Source organism: Magallana gigas, chromosome 10 (genome assembly GCF_963853765.1).
Source record: "Magallana gigas chromosome 10, xbMagGiga1.1, whole genome shotgun sequence".
NCBI classification, from domain to species: domain Eukaryota; kingdom Metazoa; phylum Mollusca; class Bivalvia; order Ostreida; family Ostreidae; genus Magallana; species Magallana gigas.
Genome location: NC_088862.1, coordinates 8007720 through 8029117, shown reverse-complemented (window position 1 = coordinate 8029117; position 21398 = coordinate 8007720). Strand labels below are relative to the sequence as shown.

Sequence of the window (21398 nt, the reverse complement as noted above, 5' to 3'; positions counted from 1 at the left end):
ATGAACAAAGTACAAATTATTATACCTATGCTATATGTTGTACTATAAATGGGAAAATAACAAAGCCATCAATAATTTTAAAGAGGTTTTTCTTTATTTCAAGCCATTTCTTTAAGAATTCTATGTTGAATATCGTAAACATCTATTGAATTACTTTTCTGAATTTTTTTCCATTTATTCTGAAAAAAAATTCCCAAGTGAAAATTCTTTACACAAGCATGTAAACAGAAAACCTAACAATAGAAGAAAGTGTTCAAGAGGCTAGCTGTCTCCGTACAAAATGAATGGGTGGACTATAAAAACAGGTTCCACTTGAGTAACAACAGAACTTGATGTGATACCTGGCTGACCCAATTGAATACCTTATTGTGCAATCCTGCAAGCTATTAAAACCCTTAAAATGATTCTGTATTTCAAAAGATATGAAAATTCATTAATTAACAGATTTTCCAAATGACCTTGACCTTTGACCTTTATGTTATTTTGTTCGGCCAAGGTAGACGCTTCTATTCCGAGTGGTCCGAAGTCTCTTTGATAGAAGTTTCAATACTTTCAGGGGCAAAAACTGCTAGAAGGGGACGTCAGAGCCTTTTGGTATGAATAGATTGAAGAACCCTCTAATTGTACTTAAGACATTGGTAAAAGTTTCAACTATCTATCTATTATGGTTTCAGGGGAGTAGCGATAACAAGCATTCCCTTCTAAAAGGGCAATAACTCTGTAAGTTGTGGGAGTGTTTTGACACAGGGTCAATTGGTACCATAACTTTTAATGAGCAATTACATGAAGTTTAAATGTTATGACAACTCTAATAACAAAAGGTGACTCTGGGGTATATAGAAAAAAAAGGAGAATAAAAAACATAAAGAAAACAAAAAATCTTTCACCTGAAAGGTGGAAGACCTAATAAAAAAACATAGGAAATACAAAAGGTCTTTCAACTGATAGGTGGAAAGACCTAATTGCATTTAAAACATTTACAAGTACAAGTTCAAGTTACATGTATCACTACGAAACAAAATATTTTATGTAAACTGGTACGCATTCATTTTAGTTTGAACTCGTAACATACACGTACAAGAACGCTTACGCGTTGGTATGCTTAACATCTCTCATATTATAATTTCACGTCTTAAAGATTAAACAATGCATATATTTTTCTGTAAAATCGTTGATTTGTTTATTTTTAAGAATACATAAATATATTCACTACCGTGTCTTTACTTATTGAACATATAAATGTACATTTGGGGATTTTTATTTTTTCGTGTTGCTGTCTATTCTTTTATATTGTATCATATATTTGTAGATCCTTGTTCATCTCTTAACTGTCATCATATGTGTGTAAATACGCAATCAGGACCAAAATGTCTCTGCTCTGAAGGTTTTCAACTTGATAGGAATAACAGAACCTGTTCAGGTGTCATTCGGTGTTTTTTTTTCATTATTTAAGTTCATGTTGCTTTTGCTACAATAATGAGCGCTTTTAAGAAAAATAAAATTTTTCAGAATAGTACATGTACCTTCATTGACATCAACATCTCTTATTCATAGTTTTGCGAATTTTATCAATAATTCTTTGCAAATTCCAACTAATGTAGCGGTGTAATCAAGCTGCCCCTGCTTTACAAATAATAAAGTCACTGATAATATGTGACTTACTTATTATAAAAATTGTGATAAAACACACAGCGTTGATACTAGTTTTTTTTTGCCTTTCATACCATATAGCAACACATGCTAGAGTGAACGTTTTTAAGAGATAAAGAATTCTGCTTTATTTTATTATTTTGTCATGAAATATTAACCGGACAATAATGATAACCGAATCTAGCTGAATCTTTTGTACTGAGTAGGGTATCATCAAATTTTACCGTCCGGTTAAATGAAGCAAGATTAGTAGTAAATTAGTGTTTTGTGGTAAAAACAGACCGTCCGGATCCGGAACGCGAAATTCCGGATAAATGAGACAAAATAACGTATAAAAAATCTGTTTCCAAATAAAATCGTCCGTAAACTGAAGCGTCCGGTTATCTGGCGTCCGGATATCTGAGGCCCCACTGTATATATATATATAATAAACATATGTCCTGTTGAATGTTTTTTCGTGCTAATTCAAAGAATTTGTTACAGACAACACCCCCTTTTATAAAAGGGGTTTTCTTGTGAGCAATGCATCCATGATCGTTATGCATGATATACACTCGACCAGTGGGATACCAAGTAAATATTTGAAAACAAATATTTTAAGCAACAACATTGAGACATTTGCTGTTGACGCAAAGTCAGATATCATCTACTTCGTCGACAGTGAAAGCACTTCACTTAAGAAATACAACATTATAACACAACGTACAAGCACTTTAGCATCGATATCATCTGCAAGAGGTAAAAATTGAAATTTGTATTTTGGTTTAAAAAACTTTCTAAGATTTCTGAGTTTAAATGCAAATATCCATTGCATAGCATGTGACATTTGCAAGTATATATTTTACTGTTCATTGGCACGATATATATATATATATATATATATATATATATATATATATATATATATATATATATATATATATATATATATATATATATATATATGTATATATATATATATATATATATAATCTATTTTATGACAGACTTGACTTTTGACTGGATTGCAAATCTTCTCGGATGGATAGAACCCAAGCAGTCAACTATAGTCTTTCTCAGTCAACTCTCAGATAGCAGTTACCATTTACTCCAACTTGCAAAACCCGTCATCGCTAACCGTAGATCCTTATAATGGGCAAGCTCTGCACTTATGATATAAAATCAAAAAATAACCATTTTGAGTATTAAGCTGTTGTTATATGTTTTTGCTAACAAATTTGTATATTTTGTTTCTAATCAAATTTCAATTATAATAAACCAAACAAATATATCGTGATTATAGTTTGTCGGAAGGATTATATTTTGGTACGTTATTTATATACAAAAAATATATTAAATTGTAAAATTCAAATTACAAATAAAACTTCATGCATTAGAAAATACCGCTTTTGAGAAGAGAAGATTGGTAAAAAGTACAACGACAAAATAACGTAAACTATACAAAACATTTGATTACTAATGGTGATGTTTCATGGAATATTTTTTACAGGGCAATATCAACCCCCCCCCCCCCCCCACTCCACCCGTTTTTATTTTTATTCCTTTTGCCCTCGTTGTCCGCGGGTAAATTAACGACTGGGCGTATCCAATGTCTCAAATCATCTCTATTTAAAACAAATTGCTGTATTGCAAAATCAGGACCATTCATATTTTTAAAAAAACCAGCTTTAACATTGCTCTAGTCGATCACTAAAAAGTAAATTAAATGTGCAACGAGAGTATATTAAAGCATTTGAAAGAATAACCAACGGTATTTTATGTTCATTTAGTGTCCTCTATTGGATTTCGGGAACGTCTAAAAGGTCAATAGTTCGTGGATCCTGGACTAGAGATAAACCAAAGGTTTTGGTATCGGCGGATAGTCTAAACAACCCACGTTCTCTTCAATATGATGTCACAAGTGAAAGGTAAGCATGTTAAACACTTTCATTGTATCTTATTTGAACTCGTTTTAATTAAAGAGTTACAACTTCAGCTGAAATTGTATTTTTAATTGTTATAATGTTTTTTTGTTAAGAATTTCGGATTCTGAATTTTGAAGTTTGAATTCTATTGAGTAATAAACCAAAATACAAAATGTAAAATAAATGTTTATACCATGCCTTTGTTCACAGAAGTTTTATAAATAAAGGATCAGTTTGATTCAAATAATTTTGTTTCATTCAAATAATAATCGATATCGTACATATCTAAACAAAAAACCACAATCCTAATGTATCTTGAAACTTTAATGAAAAACCATTTATGCTCATAGAACATGGAAGCTCTTTTTGTCTTTAACATTTAGGTAAAATTGTGAATTTTTAATTTAAAAGATTTGTTTTAAATAGACGTTGCATTGTTGTTGCTTGTAAAACGAAGGACAATCTCAATAACGAGTTTTAGTTAAAAATTGGTTGATATCTACATAATGTTTTTAGGCAGTTAATGTAACTTTTTTGTCTTTAACATGCCAATTTAAAAAAAAATAGATATACATTTACATGTATTTCATTATGAAAAAAAAACGTTTTGTTTCATCATTTTAGAATATACTGGCTAGATCGCAGAACGATCAAAAGTTCAATGAAAATGGGCTCTGATATAAAAAGTCATATTGGAACTGATGAAGCTACGAAGTCTTTAGTATATAAGGTTATTATGAAATCGTTTGTCCTTTTAAAATCAGCGTTCGTAGATATGAACAACATTAGACAGTTTTGAAATTCTCATATTTTGCAGGACTACTTTTGTTGGATAAATGGAGATAAACTCTACTTTGCAAGAGATCTGCATTCCAAAGAAGCAGACTGGGCATTAAACACAACTCAGAACTCAAAAGATGTCTCTGTGTTCGATGCTTCCCTGCAACATAAAAGACAAGGTTTAAAAAAAATTATCACATATTATTTCCTAATACAAAACAATACTGACCCTTACAATACGGAAGTGCATAACTTTCCACAGCTTATAATTTTATGCTATCGTAAAACCGAAGTAAGTCCAAAGTTTTAACTTTCTTTTGTATTATTTTTCTTTCTTTCAAAATTGACATTTTCTGTAACCTTTTGAAGGAAATCAACTGAAAATTAAAAGCAGTTTTATTAGATTTATTTATTTTAAAAATTATTTTTCTTAGCTAATGTTTACTGCTTTATGATCTTTTTAGAAGAGATGGGACATTGAAAACCAAACTTAAATATATTCAATGAACCAGAACTTCACCATTCTGAAGATTTTTTTTTTAATTAGATGATCTTTATCATAGTTTTGATAATTTTGAAATATTTATAATAAAGGACAGAAAGTCTTTGGTTTGAGATTCCCCTTGCACTCTGGAGTCCTTGATATACAACTTGACAATTCTGATATTATATATATATATATATAGAAAACTTAAATGAATAAGAACACAAAGTCCGAGTAAAATATAAGCGCTTTTATTTTCATCTTCAGGCCTGGGGGCCATAAAATTAAGACGAACTCGCTTTTGATCTCAGACTCACTTTTACAAAAGGAATGTATAGTGGTAAAGTGAGACAGAGATCGAAAGTGAGCTCGTCTAAGTTTTATGGCCCCGGGGCCAGATGTTTTACAACTAACTAAGGTAAATACGTTATTGTGATGTCATTATAACGTAAGCAAAATCTCTAGTGTTGACGTCACAACTTTGGCGTATTTTTTAAGCACAACACATATCAATTAAATAAAAACAATGCACAAACATTAAAATGGTACACGGATGTTATAATAAACTGTTCAGTTTAGGTTTATATGTTCTTATAAAATGTTTTTCTTTTTCTCGTCTTTCAGAAGTATCAGACTCGCACATTTTATAAAAGGGTAAAACAGTAAAAGATTTCATTCCAACTACGTCCATATGTTCACTGAGTTGGGTTTTTTTTTTTTTTACAAAATTCCGGTGAATTAATATGCTGTTTATGTATCCGGATTCTGTCCCGTAATGTATTTCCTGTTTCTCCAATATACAGTTCTCCACAACCAGAACGTGATTACATAAATTAAATTTCTGGTATGGCATGAAATGTCATTGTATTTAGTGAACTCTTTCCCACTAAAGTTGAAATGTTGTCCTGTATTGATATACAGGGAGGTACCACACCGTGGATCTTGGCATTTGGTTACTTTGTAATCTGGGTTTTTTTCTGTGAAATTTGACTTGGTGAGAATTCTTCTTAGATTCTTTGGTTGTCTTTTACTGTTAATAAACATCTGTTTTTCAAATATTTTAGAAAAGGTTTCATCCGTCTTCAAGACTTCGTTAAGATGTTTAACTGTAGGAGTAACGTTTGGATTTCTCGGGTTATATGTTGTTGCTAATGGAATTATGCTTTGGATTTTGTTCCGTTGAATGGGCTTAAGTAAATCTTTTCTATCTTTTTTTTTACATTTCTCAACGGCGAAACAGGAACTGCTTCAGTTGATGTAATCTCTGTATTTTTACAGGCTCACTGTTAACTATGGTACACATCTTTCTTGCTAAATTATAAGGTATGGCTCTTTTTTTATGCCGTGGATGACACGAGTTAAAATGTTAATACTGAGGTGTATCAGTGGTTTGTAAAATATATCGGTCATGATGACTTCGCCCTGTGTAGTCATTAGAATATCCAAGTACGCAATACGATCAAGACTTTCTTCCACTGTAAATTTAATGTCTGGATTAAGTTCAGTTAATATTTCTTTAAAAGTTCTCCTGAATTTCAGACTATAAAGCAATCGTCGAGGTATCTGTTCCAGTTTGTTAAGATATATTTTCCAGTGTCCTCCTCAAATATCTTGTTAACTTTTTTGTACATCGTTTCCTCCAAATTACCTAGGGCTAATGTCGAATACGTTGGAGCCATTTTGGTCCACATGGCGGTTCCCTTGATTTGTCTAAAGTGTTTACCATTGAATGTAAAATTATTGTTTGTAAGAACGATTTCCATAGCTTCTAAAATAAAATCTCCTAGGAAACAGTTGTTTATTTTCTCTGGATTCTTATCTATCCAATAATTTATTGCTTCAAGTCCCAGAAAAATTGATATGTTACTATACAAATTGATAACATCCAGTGTAACAAATGCTGTTTTCCTCAATTTTTTCTGGTAAATGACGAAGGAAATCCAGATCATCTTGAACGTAGCTTTTGACTTCACTATAGAATGGTTTTAAAAGAATGTCTAATAAACTGCTGAGTCTTTGAGTTGGTTCTGAAGGTCCGCTTACTATTGGTCGGAAAGAGATATCACTTGAATTTGGACAATGGATGTACTCCGAACACTGGGTTTTAATTGCCTCCTTGATTTGTTCTAATTTGTGTACTTTTGGAAGACCGTAAAAGTTGCTCTCTCTAAATTCAAACTTTGTTAAGTAGTCTTCCTCCTTATCTGTTAATCTGTTAAATTGGATGTTGTTTTGTGTCGTTTCAACAGATTTTTTTAATTTTTTGCATAGTTTTCCTGTCGTCATTGTCTTCTATTTCTTTGTAATAGACAGTGTTTGACCACATGTCAATTATATGCTCTTTGTAAAAAATAGAATCCATTATGACAACTGCACTTCCTTTGTCCGCTTCTTTAATCATAATTGATTCATCGTTTGACAGTGATTTTAAAGGTGCCCTTTCCTCGTTATTTAAGTTGCATTTAGTGTTTTCATTTTCGGTGTTACTACTCAGAGGTAATTTATTAAGAGTTTCCCAAATCTAAAATTTCATTTTTACCCTTTTTAGGATTAAAGTAGGACTTGTTGCGTACAAGGTGCTCTTCCAATTCAGTTTCACCGTCATCTTTCTCATAAAAATACTCGGCAACTCTCAATTGTCTCGTGTCTGTTTTATATCTGTTCTTAGTTCATGTTTATTGCTCTGTTGCGTTGGAGTAAATGTCAAACCTTTACATAAAAGTCGTACTTCTGAATCACTTAGATATCTATTAGAAAGATTAATAACTTAAGGTTCAATATTGTTGGTAGATGGTCGAGATGTATCATCTTGATCTACACATACCTCATTCACGATTTTTATCTGTGATGAAACTGGTGTCTGTATAGACGGTCGTTGTTTGGGTTGGGTTTGCCTCCTTCTAATAAATAGTTTCTGGTGTTTCTTCCTACGTAGGTCTCGTGGTTGTTTTTGTATACATTGTTTGCACGTAAATTGTTGTGGTGCACGTAGTTTCTGTCATAAGACGATGTTCTACATGTTGTAGAGGTACTATTCTCCCTGTTAGGTGTTGATCAATTTTGGTTTTGGCTGTTTCCTTTGGTAATAACGTGGTTCCTTGTGTTATTCTTTTTCCAAATGACTTGAAGTTGGTCGGTGATTGTTTGTAGTTATGGCGGTATTTCTCTTAACTACAGCTTCATAGTCCCTGGGTTGATCCTCGTTTGCCATGCTTGTCAAATTTTTCTGTGGTTTGGTTTTGGTGGTTTGTTGTGTTTTCACTTTTTTTTATTTTTTGTAAGCTCTTTTCCATAATTTCTCTCGTAATCCAATAACCAAGCTTCCTTATATCGCCATTTGTTGAAGGATTTCTGTTTTTCTGTTTTGCAATCGGACTCCCACATGTTTAGGAGAATTTCCAGAACTCTACCAGAAGTCTGTTTTTAAATACTTTTTCCATCTCAGTATCGTATTCAATAACCTTTTCCTGGCTCTTGTTGGATCTCAATTGTAGTAACTGGATCTCTCCTCTTAAACGTTCCTTGGCGACTTCAATCCGGATGTTTGTTTGGGCACTAGGCTCCTCGCGGATTGGCTTTATTCTGAATTTTCTTGGCAAAATTGGTTCTGCTTTTTCTAGCTATTTTTCAAATTGTTCAGCATGATTAGCGTCATTTATCTGTGTCCAGTACATTTGTTTTCTTGAATTCAAAGTCTGATTCCAATAAGTTTTGATTTTTTTCTTGACTCTTGATTCTTTTTGTAAAGCTAGCTCGTTTATTTCTCTTTGCGATAACTGAGTTTGGGATTGTAACGATTGTAACGACCTAACCTTATTCTCTTCAATCAGAGCAGTTTTAAATTTGTTTCCTCTTCATCCAGAATTTCCATTGTTCTTGTAGATGACTGACTGCAAATAGGAACACTTTCTCCACACACTTTGATTAAATCCCGTAAAAGATCATTTGTTATATCCATTTTGTTAGTCACTAGATCCATTTTCTCAAGCAGTACAGAAAAATCATCCTTTCGTTCAAAATCTTTTTCCTTGTTAGAAGAACTTCGTGTTTCCATCTCGATCACTGGTAATATACAGGTAAATCCAGAAAAAAGTTACAGTTGTCGGATGAAATATATAAAACTTCAATTAATAAAAACACAAAGTCCGAGTAAAACATAAGCGCTTTCATTGTTATGATGACACTGCCATAAAACTTTATGCATTGATGGCATAGATATGTATCTAAATTCCATTACTTTATATAGATTTGCACGATGTTGAAAACGTCTTTTAAATATGACTAAATGGTTTCAGGTTCCTGCAATGTATTGAATGGAGGTTGTGGAGAAATATGTGTTCCAGGTGAAAAAGGTCGAACATGTGAATGCGATATCGGTCTTCAACTTCAGCCTGATCAAAGCTGTGACAGTGGTTTGTATTGTTATTAAATATCATATTGTTTCAACTGAAATAAGCAGTATGCGTGATTAAGCCAACAAACAGTTGATCGTTACCCTAAAGATCAATTATTAAAAACATAACTGCGTAATTGATCTTTTTTCCTTAATGATTGATGTATATGGACTTCATTGTGACAGAGAAAATTTTTGTTTCATAACTAAATAAAATGTCAGTTTTCAAGCTCCAATATTGGTATTTGAATATCCTTGAAAAACAGTTTTTGTTGGTAAAAGAAAATATTAAACGTATTTTATAAAAACATTTTTTTTTATTTCTAAAGACGTTTATGTACATCAAATTTCTCTTTAAAAAGTTAATTTAATTTTTCATAGCTGGTACATGTATATATGTTTCATGGTTATATTTCAATTTGAATTTATATTTTTTTGTAGATGTGTTCACGTCAAATTTTATTGCAGTAATGGACTATACACATCAAAGAATTCTACAAATTGACCTTAAGACTGGGGCAGTAGTGAAATTACCTTTATCAATAAGCATATCTACAGGACTAGCGTTTGATAAATCAACAAAGACTCTTTTCTTTTCCAGTATAAATCGAAGTATAATGTCAACTTCGTTACACGGAAAGAATACAATGTTATTCTGCACAATAGGTATAAGTTTTGTAATTGACTTTCCACTAAATTGTATCAATATTTGACTGTAGAAGTGCACTATAGTGTAAAAAATAATCACAGTGTTGACGTTCAAATCATAGATTTTATAGCCATTTTCATCACGTTACATCCTTGTCTATCTATGTGAGGATCTGTCTGTCAAATTTGTTGACAACGACTTTCATTTTCAGCTATCTTGTCTTAATCTTACCAAACATGTTACGCAGCACTGTTAAGGTTTACTTTGTGGTCGCGCCGACCAGAAAGTACGGGAAATGTTAACTATGACATCGTACAAAACAACATATCGTCAACAATGCTAGTGAATAAAGTATTTTCCGATTGTTATAGGGACGAAAACATTAAACTACTGTAACATTAAAAATTACCTATGCGTTCAACTTGGTAGTTATATAAGTCCAACAACGATAAATATAAACAACCGACTGTTTGTGGTGTTCTTGTGGATGTAACGTCATACTGTAAATTTTGGCGCCTATTTTGTGTAGAGAGAGAGACGGATCAATCAATTTTTTAACATGGAAAAAGGCAATTATAAAATAACAGAGCATAATCTTAAAACATTTATTATACCCGTAAATCCTATCTATTATCATAATGCTCTTTTTGATTTGACATTTGATTATTTTTTAGAGCGTGTATTATTTCTTTTCTAGAGTGTTTACCCTACGAGTTCTAGGTGTTTGACACCGGGAAGCCTATCTAAATCCGCTTTTTACAAGGACATGCGCTAAACAGATCATTGCGATCTTTTATACATAAATAAAGGGAATGTTTGATTTATTAAAAAGTGCTGCTGCTTCGATTAAATCTATAGAATGAATTTTTAAATACATAAAATATTAAATAAAGGTCAGATAAATTCCAACAACAGAGCTCATTTATTTGATATTTATTCTCATAAAAGAATAACTCTATACAAAACAGCAGAATCTACAAGAAAAGTAGAATTTGATTATCATTTAAATTTTTAATTTAAATAAGGGTATTCCCTTGTAATATTGAAATTTGTTTATGACCTCCATTCGAAAGAATTATCAACAAAGTCACGTGACTATCAATTCAGAGGACCACACTAAGTGTCATACAAAGTAGCATTTACTATACTGTTTCATTTAATATATTATTTATATCATGATAAGTAACTTTACATAAATATTTTGAAATATAGGTTGCATCGTTTTATGAACGTTTAAAACCGCTGATATTTTCACAGTAAGCCTTAACAGTGCTGCGTAGAAAACATTCTTGATTAAAGACACGCTGATGCTAATTAAAGTATCCCACTTCTCAATGTTGTTGTATCAAGAATTTCTTGAGAAGTATATCATTGAAATCCGTAGACAAAACATCCTTGAAAAATACCAAGACGATGGGCGGTCAGTATTCATCCCTCTGAGTTAAGGCCAATTTAATTTGACCATTTTGCACATAAAATGTAAGTTCAGCCTGATTAGGATTTGTTTTCAGTATTTCTGAATAAACAAACTTTTTCCTTCAAAAATTGTTTTTAATTATGCACAATGGTCACACTAAATAAAGGGATTACGAAAAAATATAAACGAAGATGCACAAAAGTTTGTGTGACCTTTTTGCACTTAAAAAAGACATTTCTTTATAATAGTTGCAATTTGATTTAAAAAAAAAAAACCTTTTGAATATCAAGAATTTTATAAGACTAATCCAGTTTGCCTAGATGTGTATTTAGTATCATTTTGACATGATAAAACATCGGCGTCAGTGATGTCAAATTTTAGATATAGGGCTTCAATGGTAAAACATTCAGTCATAATATATATATTTGCATGATTTTATGCAAATCGTCTATCACTACCTCAAGATTTAACTCTGTCCATGTCCCTATAGAATATTTTGTTATACTTTCATGTTAAATACTGAAATCTGATTGGTTAAGACGCAGTTAATAATAGTTTCTATTACCCTCAGCGTTAGCAACTCACTTAGCAACGGGTAACATTAAAAAATGTTACATGCGCGAAAATTATGCGCGTACGGTTCGCTGTAGAATTTACGTTATTCCTATATAAAAGCAGTAAAATTTCCTTAGAAATTAAGACATTCAGTATAACAAAATAAATAGTGCCTGTTTGGGAGGATAACAGTTGAAATTGACACCCCTCGAAAACCATTGTCAACCTCCGCTTCGCGTCGGTTGACAATGGTTTTCTCGGGGTGTCAATTTCAACTCTTACCCTCCCAAACAGGCACTATTTATATAATACAAACCTATAAAATGTAAAAAAAAATGTGAATCATGAATAAAAAAAAATAATAAAAAAAAAGTATATTGAAAATTCATAAAATTGCTTGTTTCTGTCATTTTCGTCTAAAAAAACTTTCCGCACGAAAAAATAGTTCCCCAAAAACATTTTTGTTTCTTGAACTCAAATGGATCTTAATGGATGTTGTGTAATTATAAAATAGAAATCTTTCTGTGATGATTTGATAAATAAGATCATATTCATTTTAAATATAATTATCATTTGCGCAATGAAATCATAATGTGAGGAGTGAGATATCTTAAATAAAAGGACATACCTCTTGAACAAAAAATAATTTATTATCAGGTACCAAAAGTAAAAATATTTTACAGCCTGACAAAAAGAATGGGAAACCAATGCAAAGTTGAACACATGATTATAAGTCTAACCCGTCTACTTGCGACTCTATTAAGTTGCCAAGGTCCAGCTATTCCTTTATATCTCATGTACGCTGGGAATTTCTCTCATGTTAATTTTTGTAACCAATGCAATTATTCTAAGCAAATTTGGCAAACGCATTTATTGGTTATGAGGATATATATGTGATGAAATAAAGGACAGCACCCTTCTTTAATGGTAGATACTTTAAAATCATTGAAATTTTGTTGACATTTAACAAAGGAATGAGAGAGAAAATGAATTAGTTGTCCCATTCAGTTTTATTCCATAAACTGTTTAGACATTCGTTACTTTTATATTAATTTTATTTATAATTATACACTTGTGGAATTAATCATTTTTTTATTTCATCTGTAAACTTAGCTAATTACACTTTATTTGATTTAATTATATGAAATTTAACAACTTTTTGTAAACATCTTTTTTCTGCAACCGTACTTTTACAGAGATTGATCCCTCAGTATATCCAAATCTTTAAAATATTACAAACTAGTGACTTCTTAACTAAAAATCGTGGTATTTGCTACACATTATTGCAGCTTTATATTAAAAAAAAAAAAACCCATCAAAATCCAATAACTTTTTTTTTGCACTTTAAATTTATATCTCATTTGAGCTATTAAATCCCTACCGAGTTATTATATTTTAATTTGGTGATTGGCTCCGACCTGTTAAATGTACTTTTTAGGTTATGAATTTTACATTAATCAATCTTCAGGTGTTTCGTATGCTGCCAGTCTAGCCATCGACTATTCCACGGGTAATCTGTACTACACTGTAGGACGTACCGAATCTCAGGATTACATTGGAGTGGTTCAAAGATCTACATCAATACAAAAGACTCTGATTAACAATCTGAGCGAACCAAGGCATATTGTTCTCTTTTCTTCAAAAGGGTAAATTTTCGTTAACATAAAATTGTTTTTCTACATGTATCAAATCAATATGACATGTAAAGTAAAATAAGTTTCCAAAAAAAAAGCAACCTGTTTTAATAATTTTTTCTACGCATATCATAAAATATGTTCACTTCTTTTTATCGTAGATACATATTTTGGACAGAAATGGGAAACAGGATTGCTATTGGTAGAACACATATGGACGGAACTTCAAAAACCTACATTGTAACAACAGGAATAAAATTTCCTAATGGCCTAGCTATTGATTACTCCTGTAAAGTTCCTAATCTTGCTCTCATTCAAATTATAAAAATGTATTATTTTGATAAGTTTATATTGTATATATATTTTCCATTGTATTTACTGACGCCTCTCTGTTTTAGCAAGCCGTTTGTATTGGACAGATTTGCAAACAAACACGATAGAATATTCCGACCCTAACGGGGGAAATCGCCGTCTTCTTGCAACTGACCGTGATGCTTTTTTGTATGACATTGCGATTCATGGACAATATCTCTACTACACGGCATGGAACCGAGAGTAAATTATCTAATGAAGAATAAATTGTATCATTTAATTGTTATGACAAAAGCACCTACATTACAACGACTATTTTTTAATATTTTTCTATGTTGGCAACAACCTTTTTTGTAGCATACCCACAGTGATAAATACATGTAGTATCATAATATAAAGTTAATTTCATGTACATGTACTCCCATAGCTTTTGAGAGTAAAAATCAAAAGTCGTCTGCATATTTTGGTTAAACCGTATTCTAAACTTTAACCAAACCAGCTGATAATATATGCAACATGAATAAGTCATCTAAATTGTACTTTAGGAAGCAAAATTAAAGATATATTCTGATTTGGCCGGCGATATTTGCAAAAATTGATACTTCTTTTACACTTTACAATGAAATGCGGTTTGTAACATGGTATTTTTTAAAATTTTACTTTTTAAAAAAAGATAAAACAACGGAAAAGAATGCACTCTCTTTAAAACGGTATACATTTTGATAAATTAAAGAAGAAGTATAACAAAATCCGATTTTTTTCTTTGTCACAGACTCATTACTAAAATGGATAAAGTAACGGGATCTAAGATACCTTTCATGTCAGAACATCAAGAGTTTGGACGACTGGACAGCTTAGATATCTATGCAGATGAAAATCGGGACGGTAATGCAATAAAATACCATATTATAAATAAAACAATTATAATATAAAACAAACTATGTTCTATGCAATATGGAGTTATTTATGTATTTTAGATGCTCATAGCTTTTGAAGGAAAACAAGCAGTGTAGTTAAGATGAAAGGAAGAATGTGATGGTCTTTTCATAGCATATTTCTATATTGTTTATCCTTTGACTACTGTTTATTTCTCATATGCAATGGGGTTAACATTGTTTTACAAAAGGCAATTTAAATCAATCTTCATCATAATCACAACACAGTCTATTCAGTTATGAAGTAGAGTTAGGGGATTGATAAATACATCGGCAAATTTCCTTGAGAAAAAAAAATATTTTGATAAGTGGACGCGTATTCTTTTACACGTATAAAAATCGCACAAATTACATTTAAAAACAACAGATGTAATGCTAAAATATATAAAATTTATTGTTATGTTTTGAAATACAGTGCTTATTAGAACCAACCTAGCAAAAAGTAAATCGAGACTTGACCCTTGGTTTACAATCGGTGTATACTTTGGGTTTACTAGAGCAGACCCAGAGTAAACCCCAAGTAAACCCAGAGTAAACCAAAAGTAAAGCTACTAAGTAAACCCCGATCAGAAGTAGACCCCATGAGCATACGCTACATGTGTATTTGGAATATACAAGGGGAATTACAGGCAGTAAGATAATAAGATAAAAGACGGTTTCCTATTTCACTGTTTAACAGGACCATAAAAGCAAACCGCGGGTACACCCAAAGTAAACCCTGAGTGGACCCAAAATAAACTCCACCCGGACACATTTTCCAAAAGTAAACCGGGAGTAAACCCCAAGTAAACCACGAAATTAAACCCGGGGTTAAGATAGGAAATACTCGGGTGTTAGGTTGGGTCTTATTAATACCGTAAATGTGATATTTGGGCAAAGGTTAGAAAACGTGATAGAGGGTGAGACTTACCAAGCCCTCTTAACGTTTATACTTGAAGACACATGTGTTTTGTTTATTCTGCAAAAATATCTTTGTACGAAAAGCAGTAACATTTAGTAACACATGTATCAAAAATACAGATATTCTAATTAAGACTATTACAATGCATCATATTCAAACTTCCTTGGAAGAAAAAAAAATTTATATTTATTTTCCGTTGTCGGAAATTTGCAGTGATAGCTTAATGCTTATTCTCCTATTACATCATAAAGAGACAGATGACGTCATGTTAAGAAGTGCAACGTAATCGGCTTCACGTTGTTTTCTTTGTAATGTATAGGAGTTAATCATTGTTGTGACATTTAAATTATTTACTTAAACTCGTTTGTAGCATTTGTTGACCCATGTTACACATTGCTCGTGCTCTTTATTTAACAATTTTTTTGCTTGACAAGCTTTGGCTGTGGTCCGGTTTTTGAATTATTTGTAAAAATCACTGGAGTATAAAAAATTCCCTATTATTATTGTTCTTATCAACCGTAAACCATTTTGTATTGATTTTCTTTTTAGTAAGTTTAAGCTGTTCAATAAACAATGGATTATGCAGTACGTTCTGTTTTCCAACCCCAAACGGAAGAACATGTGGATGCCAGGATAATGTTAATCTCCAATTGGATCAGTTAACATGTGAAGGGGGTTAGATATGCCTTTACTTGATATCAGAATTATGATTTATATTTCCATATAAGTATATAAGTTTTTATACCATGGTTTGCGGCTAGAGGTAAATACCAGAGATATTCATTATGATATAGCACGAATCACAATAATTAAAAACACTTTATAAGATGGAAGGTAGAATTGTTTTTTTTTTCTTTTATTTTCATGATTAATAACACTAACAGAAATGGGCACATTGTTTTACGATATGGGTCACGTTTCCACCAAATATGAATAAAAACATAAAATTATTGTTTGTTTTATTTGTCTCCCGCCTCATTGCAATTCACTCTGCCTATAAAATTTCATGAACACAATCTAAATTTTTTAAGGAGATATTTATATGTTTTACCAATTTTTAATTAGTTTTACTTTAAGTTAAAAAAAAAAGCATTTTTTTAAAGAATGGCCGTATAACATTCGACCTTTTATAAGTAAAAAATGGCATCTGGGAGAAAAGATTTTACATTTTATCATAAAGGCATTCAAATGATATCATTTTAATGAAAAATCAATGCATGTCGCAAACCTTCCTTAAAAATGTCAAAATTTATGCTAAATATTGAAATCAGATACATGTAAATCTAATTTTAAGTAATACACTATGCATTATATCTTATATTGACTTTTATTATTAGTGTTTCGGTGTCAAACTCTGCTACAGAATTTAACCTTCATTGATTGCCTCTTGCCCTACCCTGGATTGTCTTGTCGCTTCAAATGTAATGCCGGATATGAACCTGCTGTCAACACCACTGTTTTATGTGGCTCTGAAGGGCAATGGATGCCATTAATAGACACCTTGTGTAAAGGTATTACTCAGATTGTCAAGTAATTTAAGGTGGATGAGCAGCCATTTTGTACATTTGATGAATAAAATGTTACCATTTCATAAACCTGCTTGGCCCGCCCAAAACTGTCTAAAACTGTTCTCCAAGGAATACATAGGTTTTACATGTTGTTTTGAATGCAAGTTACGCCTAAAAGAACACAACGTTGCCTTTTTCACTTATAACAGCTGAAGAACTGCACAGCTGCAGACTTATTTTGAAAAATTAAAAATCTGAAAAAAATATGCAGGAAGTTCATCCGTGTCCTCTCTCCATCTATTTGTTAAGAAAAACATTGAATTATCTTCCACATAAATGGTAATTTCTTTGCCCCAAAATAGGTTTCCCTTATATATCAGTTGGCATTTGGTCTTTTTTTTTAAACAAGGTAAAGTCCAGTCTACACTCAGAGCTCCTTTTTGTCAATTGAGGCACATTGACGTCATATTTTCATGGTATAAGATAAATGTCATGTCAACACATTTGTTGTTAAATGTTTAAGGCATCTCTATACTAATCCAGACATTAGGTTTTTTCAGTTCAAATATATCCCTGTTTAGATTCATGGGGATAAATTGCCCTTGTATGCGTAATTTGCATACAAAACAAAGTGTAAAACCTCATTTTTATTGCTAATTTATCTTTAGAAAACATTGTTTAGTCAGAAATAAGCCAGTTCAAGAACTCATATCCTAAGATATACAAGATGGTGGAAGAGAAGTTGATTATGGTAGTCTTTTGAGGTTCTATACATTATGCTACAACATTTAAATAGAAATCAAATGGTCTTAAAATAAATTACAAATAAAAAGTAAGCCATTTTTCAATATTTTTTAAACAGTTCAGGGAATGTGTTTTAACGAGGATTCCAGTTCGAGTGTGCATGACATGGCATGATTTTTTTCATTATCTTTTTGATTTCATGCATTGCTTTTTAGCACAGGGGCCAAGCCCGTTTTAACATTAATTTCAATGTAACCATAAATAAAGAAAGGGGTCGAACTCTGACCCAGATAAAAAAACTACCAGCTCGCTTCAAAAGCCTAATAAGTCAATTATATTCATAACACTCCCAATATGCATGTATTTTTCAGAAAAGTAATGTCTGACATACACTCATGCCGAATTTCAAGTTGATTGGTCTTAAAATAGCTGAGATACATGTATTCGTCAATATTCTCTCGAAGTCGCCAGTTTATTTTTACTCGGACGTTTACCGGTCCAGGGCTCACGATAGGATTTTGCCTATGACAACAGCAGTATTGCAACAAGTCGAGAAACATTTGCAATAATCTTTTAAAATCTCACAACAAACGCACGCTTCTTACAACCTTAAATTCCGATAAAATTTCTTAAATACTCTCCAAACAGAACTTTATTCTGCAGCCACATCAACTTCTGACCAGACCGGCCATTGTGATATCTAATGTTAAACTCAATTTCATTGGTTAATATTCCTGATGGTCCAATCAGAATCAGTCTTTCTCGAAGACATCAAAATGGCTAGCCCTGTCAGAGGTCAATGTGGTTGCAGAAAAAAAGTTCATTATGGAGAGTATTTAAGGAATTCTATCGTAGTTTTTGTATGTAAGTAGTGTGTGTTTTTAGGTGCAAATTTATTACTTTCGGTAATTTTACATTGTGTTTTTATCCAAAATTGACATTAAGGTAACATTTATGAGTTGAGAACTTGTTTTGTTATGAGCCTGATAACGTGCAATGCTACAATGTCAAATACACACCATCGTTCATCCATGTTCGTTTGCAAAGCATTATATGAAGTATATAAGCATTTGAAAGGTGTTAATTTGTTTATAATTAACGATAAAAGCATTTGGCATCCATAACATAGCATAGCAGTGCAGATGCTAAACATTCTTAAACTGTCAATGTTGTTATTTTTCAATGTAACACTTAGTTATCATATCATATGCTGTGTTCTCTCCCTCAGAGATTAGAACAACGGAAACAACCTACACGTATTTGTACGTCGCATCCGCAATAGGTGCCTTTGTTGCTGTCATGGTAATGATTGGAATCATCTGCCTGGTGAAAAGACAATCCAGATCTAGGTATGAATAGTAACTATTACTGTAAAGTCTCAGTTAACCCTTTCAATAAGATTTTTTTCGTACGTATTTGCAGTCATTCGATGCCACGTACATGTACTTGCGAAGTGATATCTAAAACAAAGAAGGATGAAGGGTTTCTTTCATTATTTGCCCTGAAATTCAAAATATGTTTTAAATTTCAATGCAAATTAAATTACCAAGTTATGTACTTGAAATATGTTTTCAAAAGGGTATAATTGTGGCTTTAACCATATGTAGCATTTATTAGAAAAGGGCAAAATTGGACTAAAACTGTACTAGTGCTAACAAAACAGTTGATGCGGATGTGTATTATTGGATTTCTCTGTATATATGATTTATGAAAGCTATGTTTGATAACACAATTTTATTTGTAGGTTCTTATATCAATTCCGCAAAAACGTAACATTGAAAAATCCTATCAAAAGTTATTAAGTTCTCTAATAATTTGTTCATATATAAAACAAAATTCATTAAGCGTTTTGTCCATATAGCAAAAGGATGCATATATAATAGGACATCGCTAAAATATATTGACATTGTGGACTTTCTTAAGTTCGAGTGAGGCGTTTTGTTTTCAAGTCTTTTCTGAGATATATATTAAATATGCCTATATCTTTTAATTTGTTTTATATAAGCGTTATACTATATGTCACACGTCACAGTGTTCACAATATTATCTACTGGTCAAAGTTATACAAGACTAGTTGGTTTACCTATCGGTTTACTTTCAGAGAATCACATGACGAAACTTCATCAAATACAATAGATAACCAGCACATATCTTACGATAGCCAAGGATATTTGTATCCAGGAACTAAGAATCACTATCATTCAATCGTATCTGTGTATAACATAATTCATGATGAAGATCTAGATGACGAGTCTGTGACAAACCCTTACCTTACCCCGACATATGAAGCATGAGTGCATCTGAAGAACTGTAACAGTTACAGGAGGCGGAAGGAATAACAATAACAACATTAATAACTATTTGTAACTTTGGGTTTATACTAAGCAACAGTGGAACAGAACCATATTGACTCAATTTTTATCCAGAATATGAAGTGCATGGGTTTTTTTTTTCAATATATCTTTTTTTCTTATTGTCGTAGTTTATTATATCTTTAAAACTCTGCATTTAAAAGAGAAATATTTTACATTTTCAGACATCTTCATCAAAAAAGTATATCTTTCGTAATGTTATAAAAAAGAACATAAGAGATAAACATTGAACAACAGTTCACTTCTCGAGCAATTTTCTTTTATTAGAGGAATAACCCGAACAAAATACACCTAAAAATTATAATGATATTTCTCTGTTCGTGCACAGATGAAAAAAAAATCTTTGTTTTCTCCATTTCAGTTATTCAGAGCGCCTAGTATTTGATATATGTCATTCATGTTTTTGTTTTGTTAACTTTAGTATCAACTTTTCATTTGTGAAAATTTATATCATCAGAAGAAGCCTTTACCAATTTAGATCTTATACCCCTACAATAAACAAACAGCATTCAAATGTACAACTATAGAATTATAAGTACATAGTTAAATACCAGTTTACAAACTCTGCATTAAACCTTTTTCTTTTTATTTATTAGTAAGTTAATAAATATACATTTAACAAACATATTCTGATAAGTGGGAGAGAAATCCAAATGATCTGACATAACTCTCTGCAGACAGATTGATAATGTCATTTTATTATTTTCTATCAAAGCATGGGAATATATATATATATATATATATATAATATTATATATATTATGGATTTAACTCGAAAAAAAAAAAGCCGATAAAAACTGTGAAAATGCTCAATGGTGGAAATAATAAGTAAAAAGTTATTTTGATATTATTTTTGTATAACTCTTACACATTCTGTGGGGGTTTTGTTAACTTTGGTTTTGGACAAAAACAAAACGAAAGAAAGTAATATATCTGTAAAAAGTTTGTCAAAAGAATAAACAACTTCATCTGACATTTAGGGATTTTATAACTGTAAAGGAAGAGACATGCGGAAAAAAATAAGAAAACTTCGCGGAACAAACTTTTGATTGTTGACCAAATGTGAACAAATTAGACGTTAAGTTCTATAGTGTCAAATTAAATTGTATGGTTAAGAGCACAACAGAAAAAAAAGTGATATAAAGATTTGACTTTCTGTT

At 31.5% G+C, this 21398-nt stretch overlaps 1 protein-coding gene and 1 long non-coding RNA gene across 3 annotated transcripts in view; both read left to right on the top strand.

The window, feature by feature from the left end:
* LOC136269745 (low-density lipoprotein receptor-related protein 4-like) overlaps nucleotides 1-21398 on the top strand; it is a 41307-nt gene that overhangs the window by 8942 nt on the left and 10967 nt on the right. The window contains exons 2-12 of one of the 2 annotated variants that reach the window (XM_066073878.1): nucleotides 3420-3557; nucleotides 4179-4284; nucleotides 4372-4513; nucleotides 9114-9230; nucleotides 9653-9877; nucleotides 13301-13478; nucleotides 13628-13755; nucleotides 13865-14021; nucleotides 14551-14663; nucleotides 16164-16289; nucleotides 16952-17125. In XM_066073878.1, the coding sequence (XP_065929950.1) occupies nucleotides 4216-4284; nucleotides 4372-4513; nucleotides 9114-9230; nucleotides 9653-9877; nucleotides 13301-13478; nucleotides 13628-13755; nucleotides 13865-14021; nucleotides 14551-14663; nucleotides 16164-16289; nucleotides 16952-17125 (1429 nt within the window). In that variant the 5' untranslated portion in view covers nucleotides 3420-3557; nucleotides 4179-4215. Of the gene's footprint in view, nucleotides 1-1309; nucleotides 1421-2133; nucleotides 2389-2636; nucleotides 2786-3419; nucleotides 3558-4178; nucleotides 4285-4371; nucleotides 4514-9113; nucleotides 9231-9652; nucleotides 9878-13300; nucleotides 13479-13627; nucleotides 13756-13864; nucleotides 14022-14550; nucleotides 14664-16163; nucleotides 16290-16951; nucleotides 17126-21398 lie in introns of those variants that run through there. The other variant, XR_010710388.1, reaches the window with a different exon arrangement.
* LOC136272387 (uncharacterized) lies at nucleotides 19068-20340 on the top strand. Its single transcript, XR_010710389.1, has 2 exons — nucleotides 19068-19215; nucleotides 19968-20340. It is a non-coding gene; the product is annotated as an uncharacterized lncRNA (long non-coding RNA).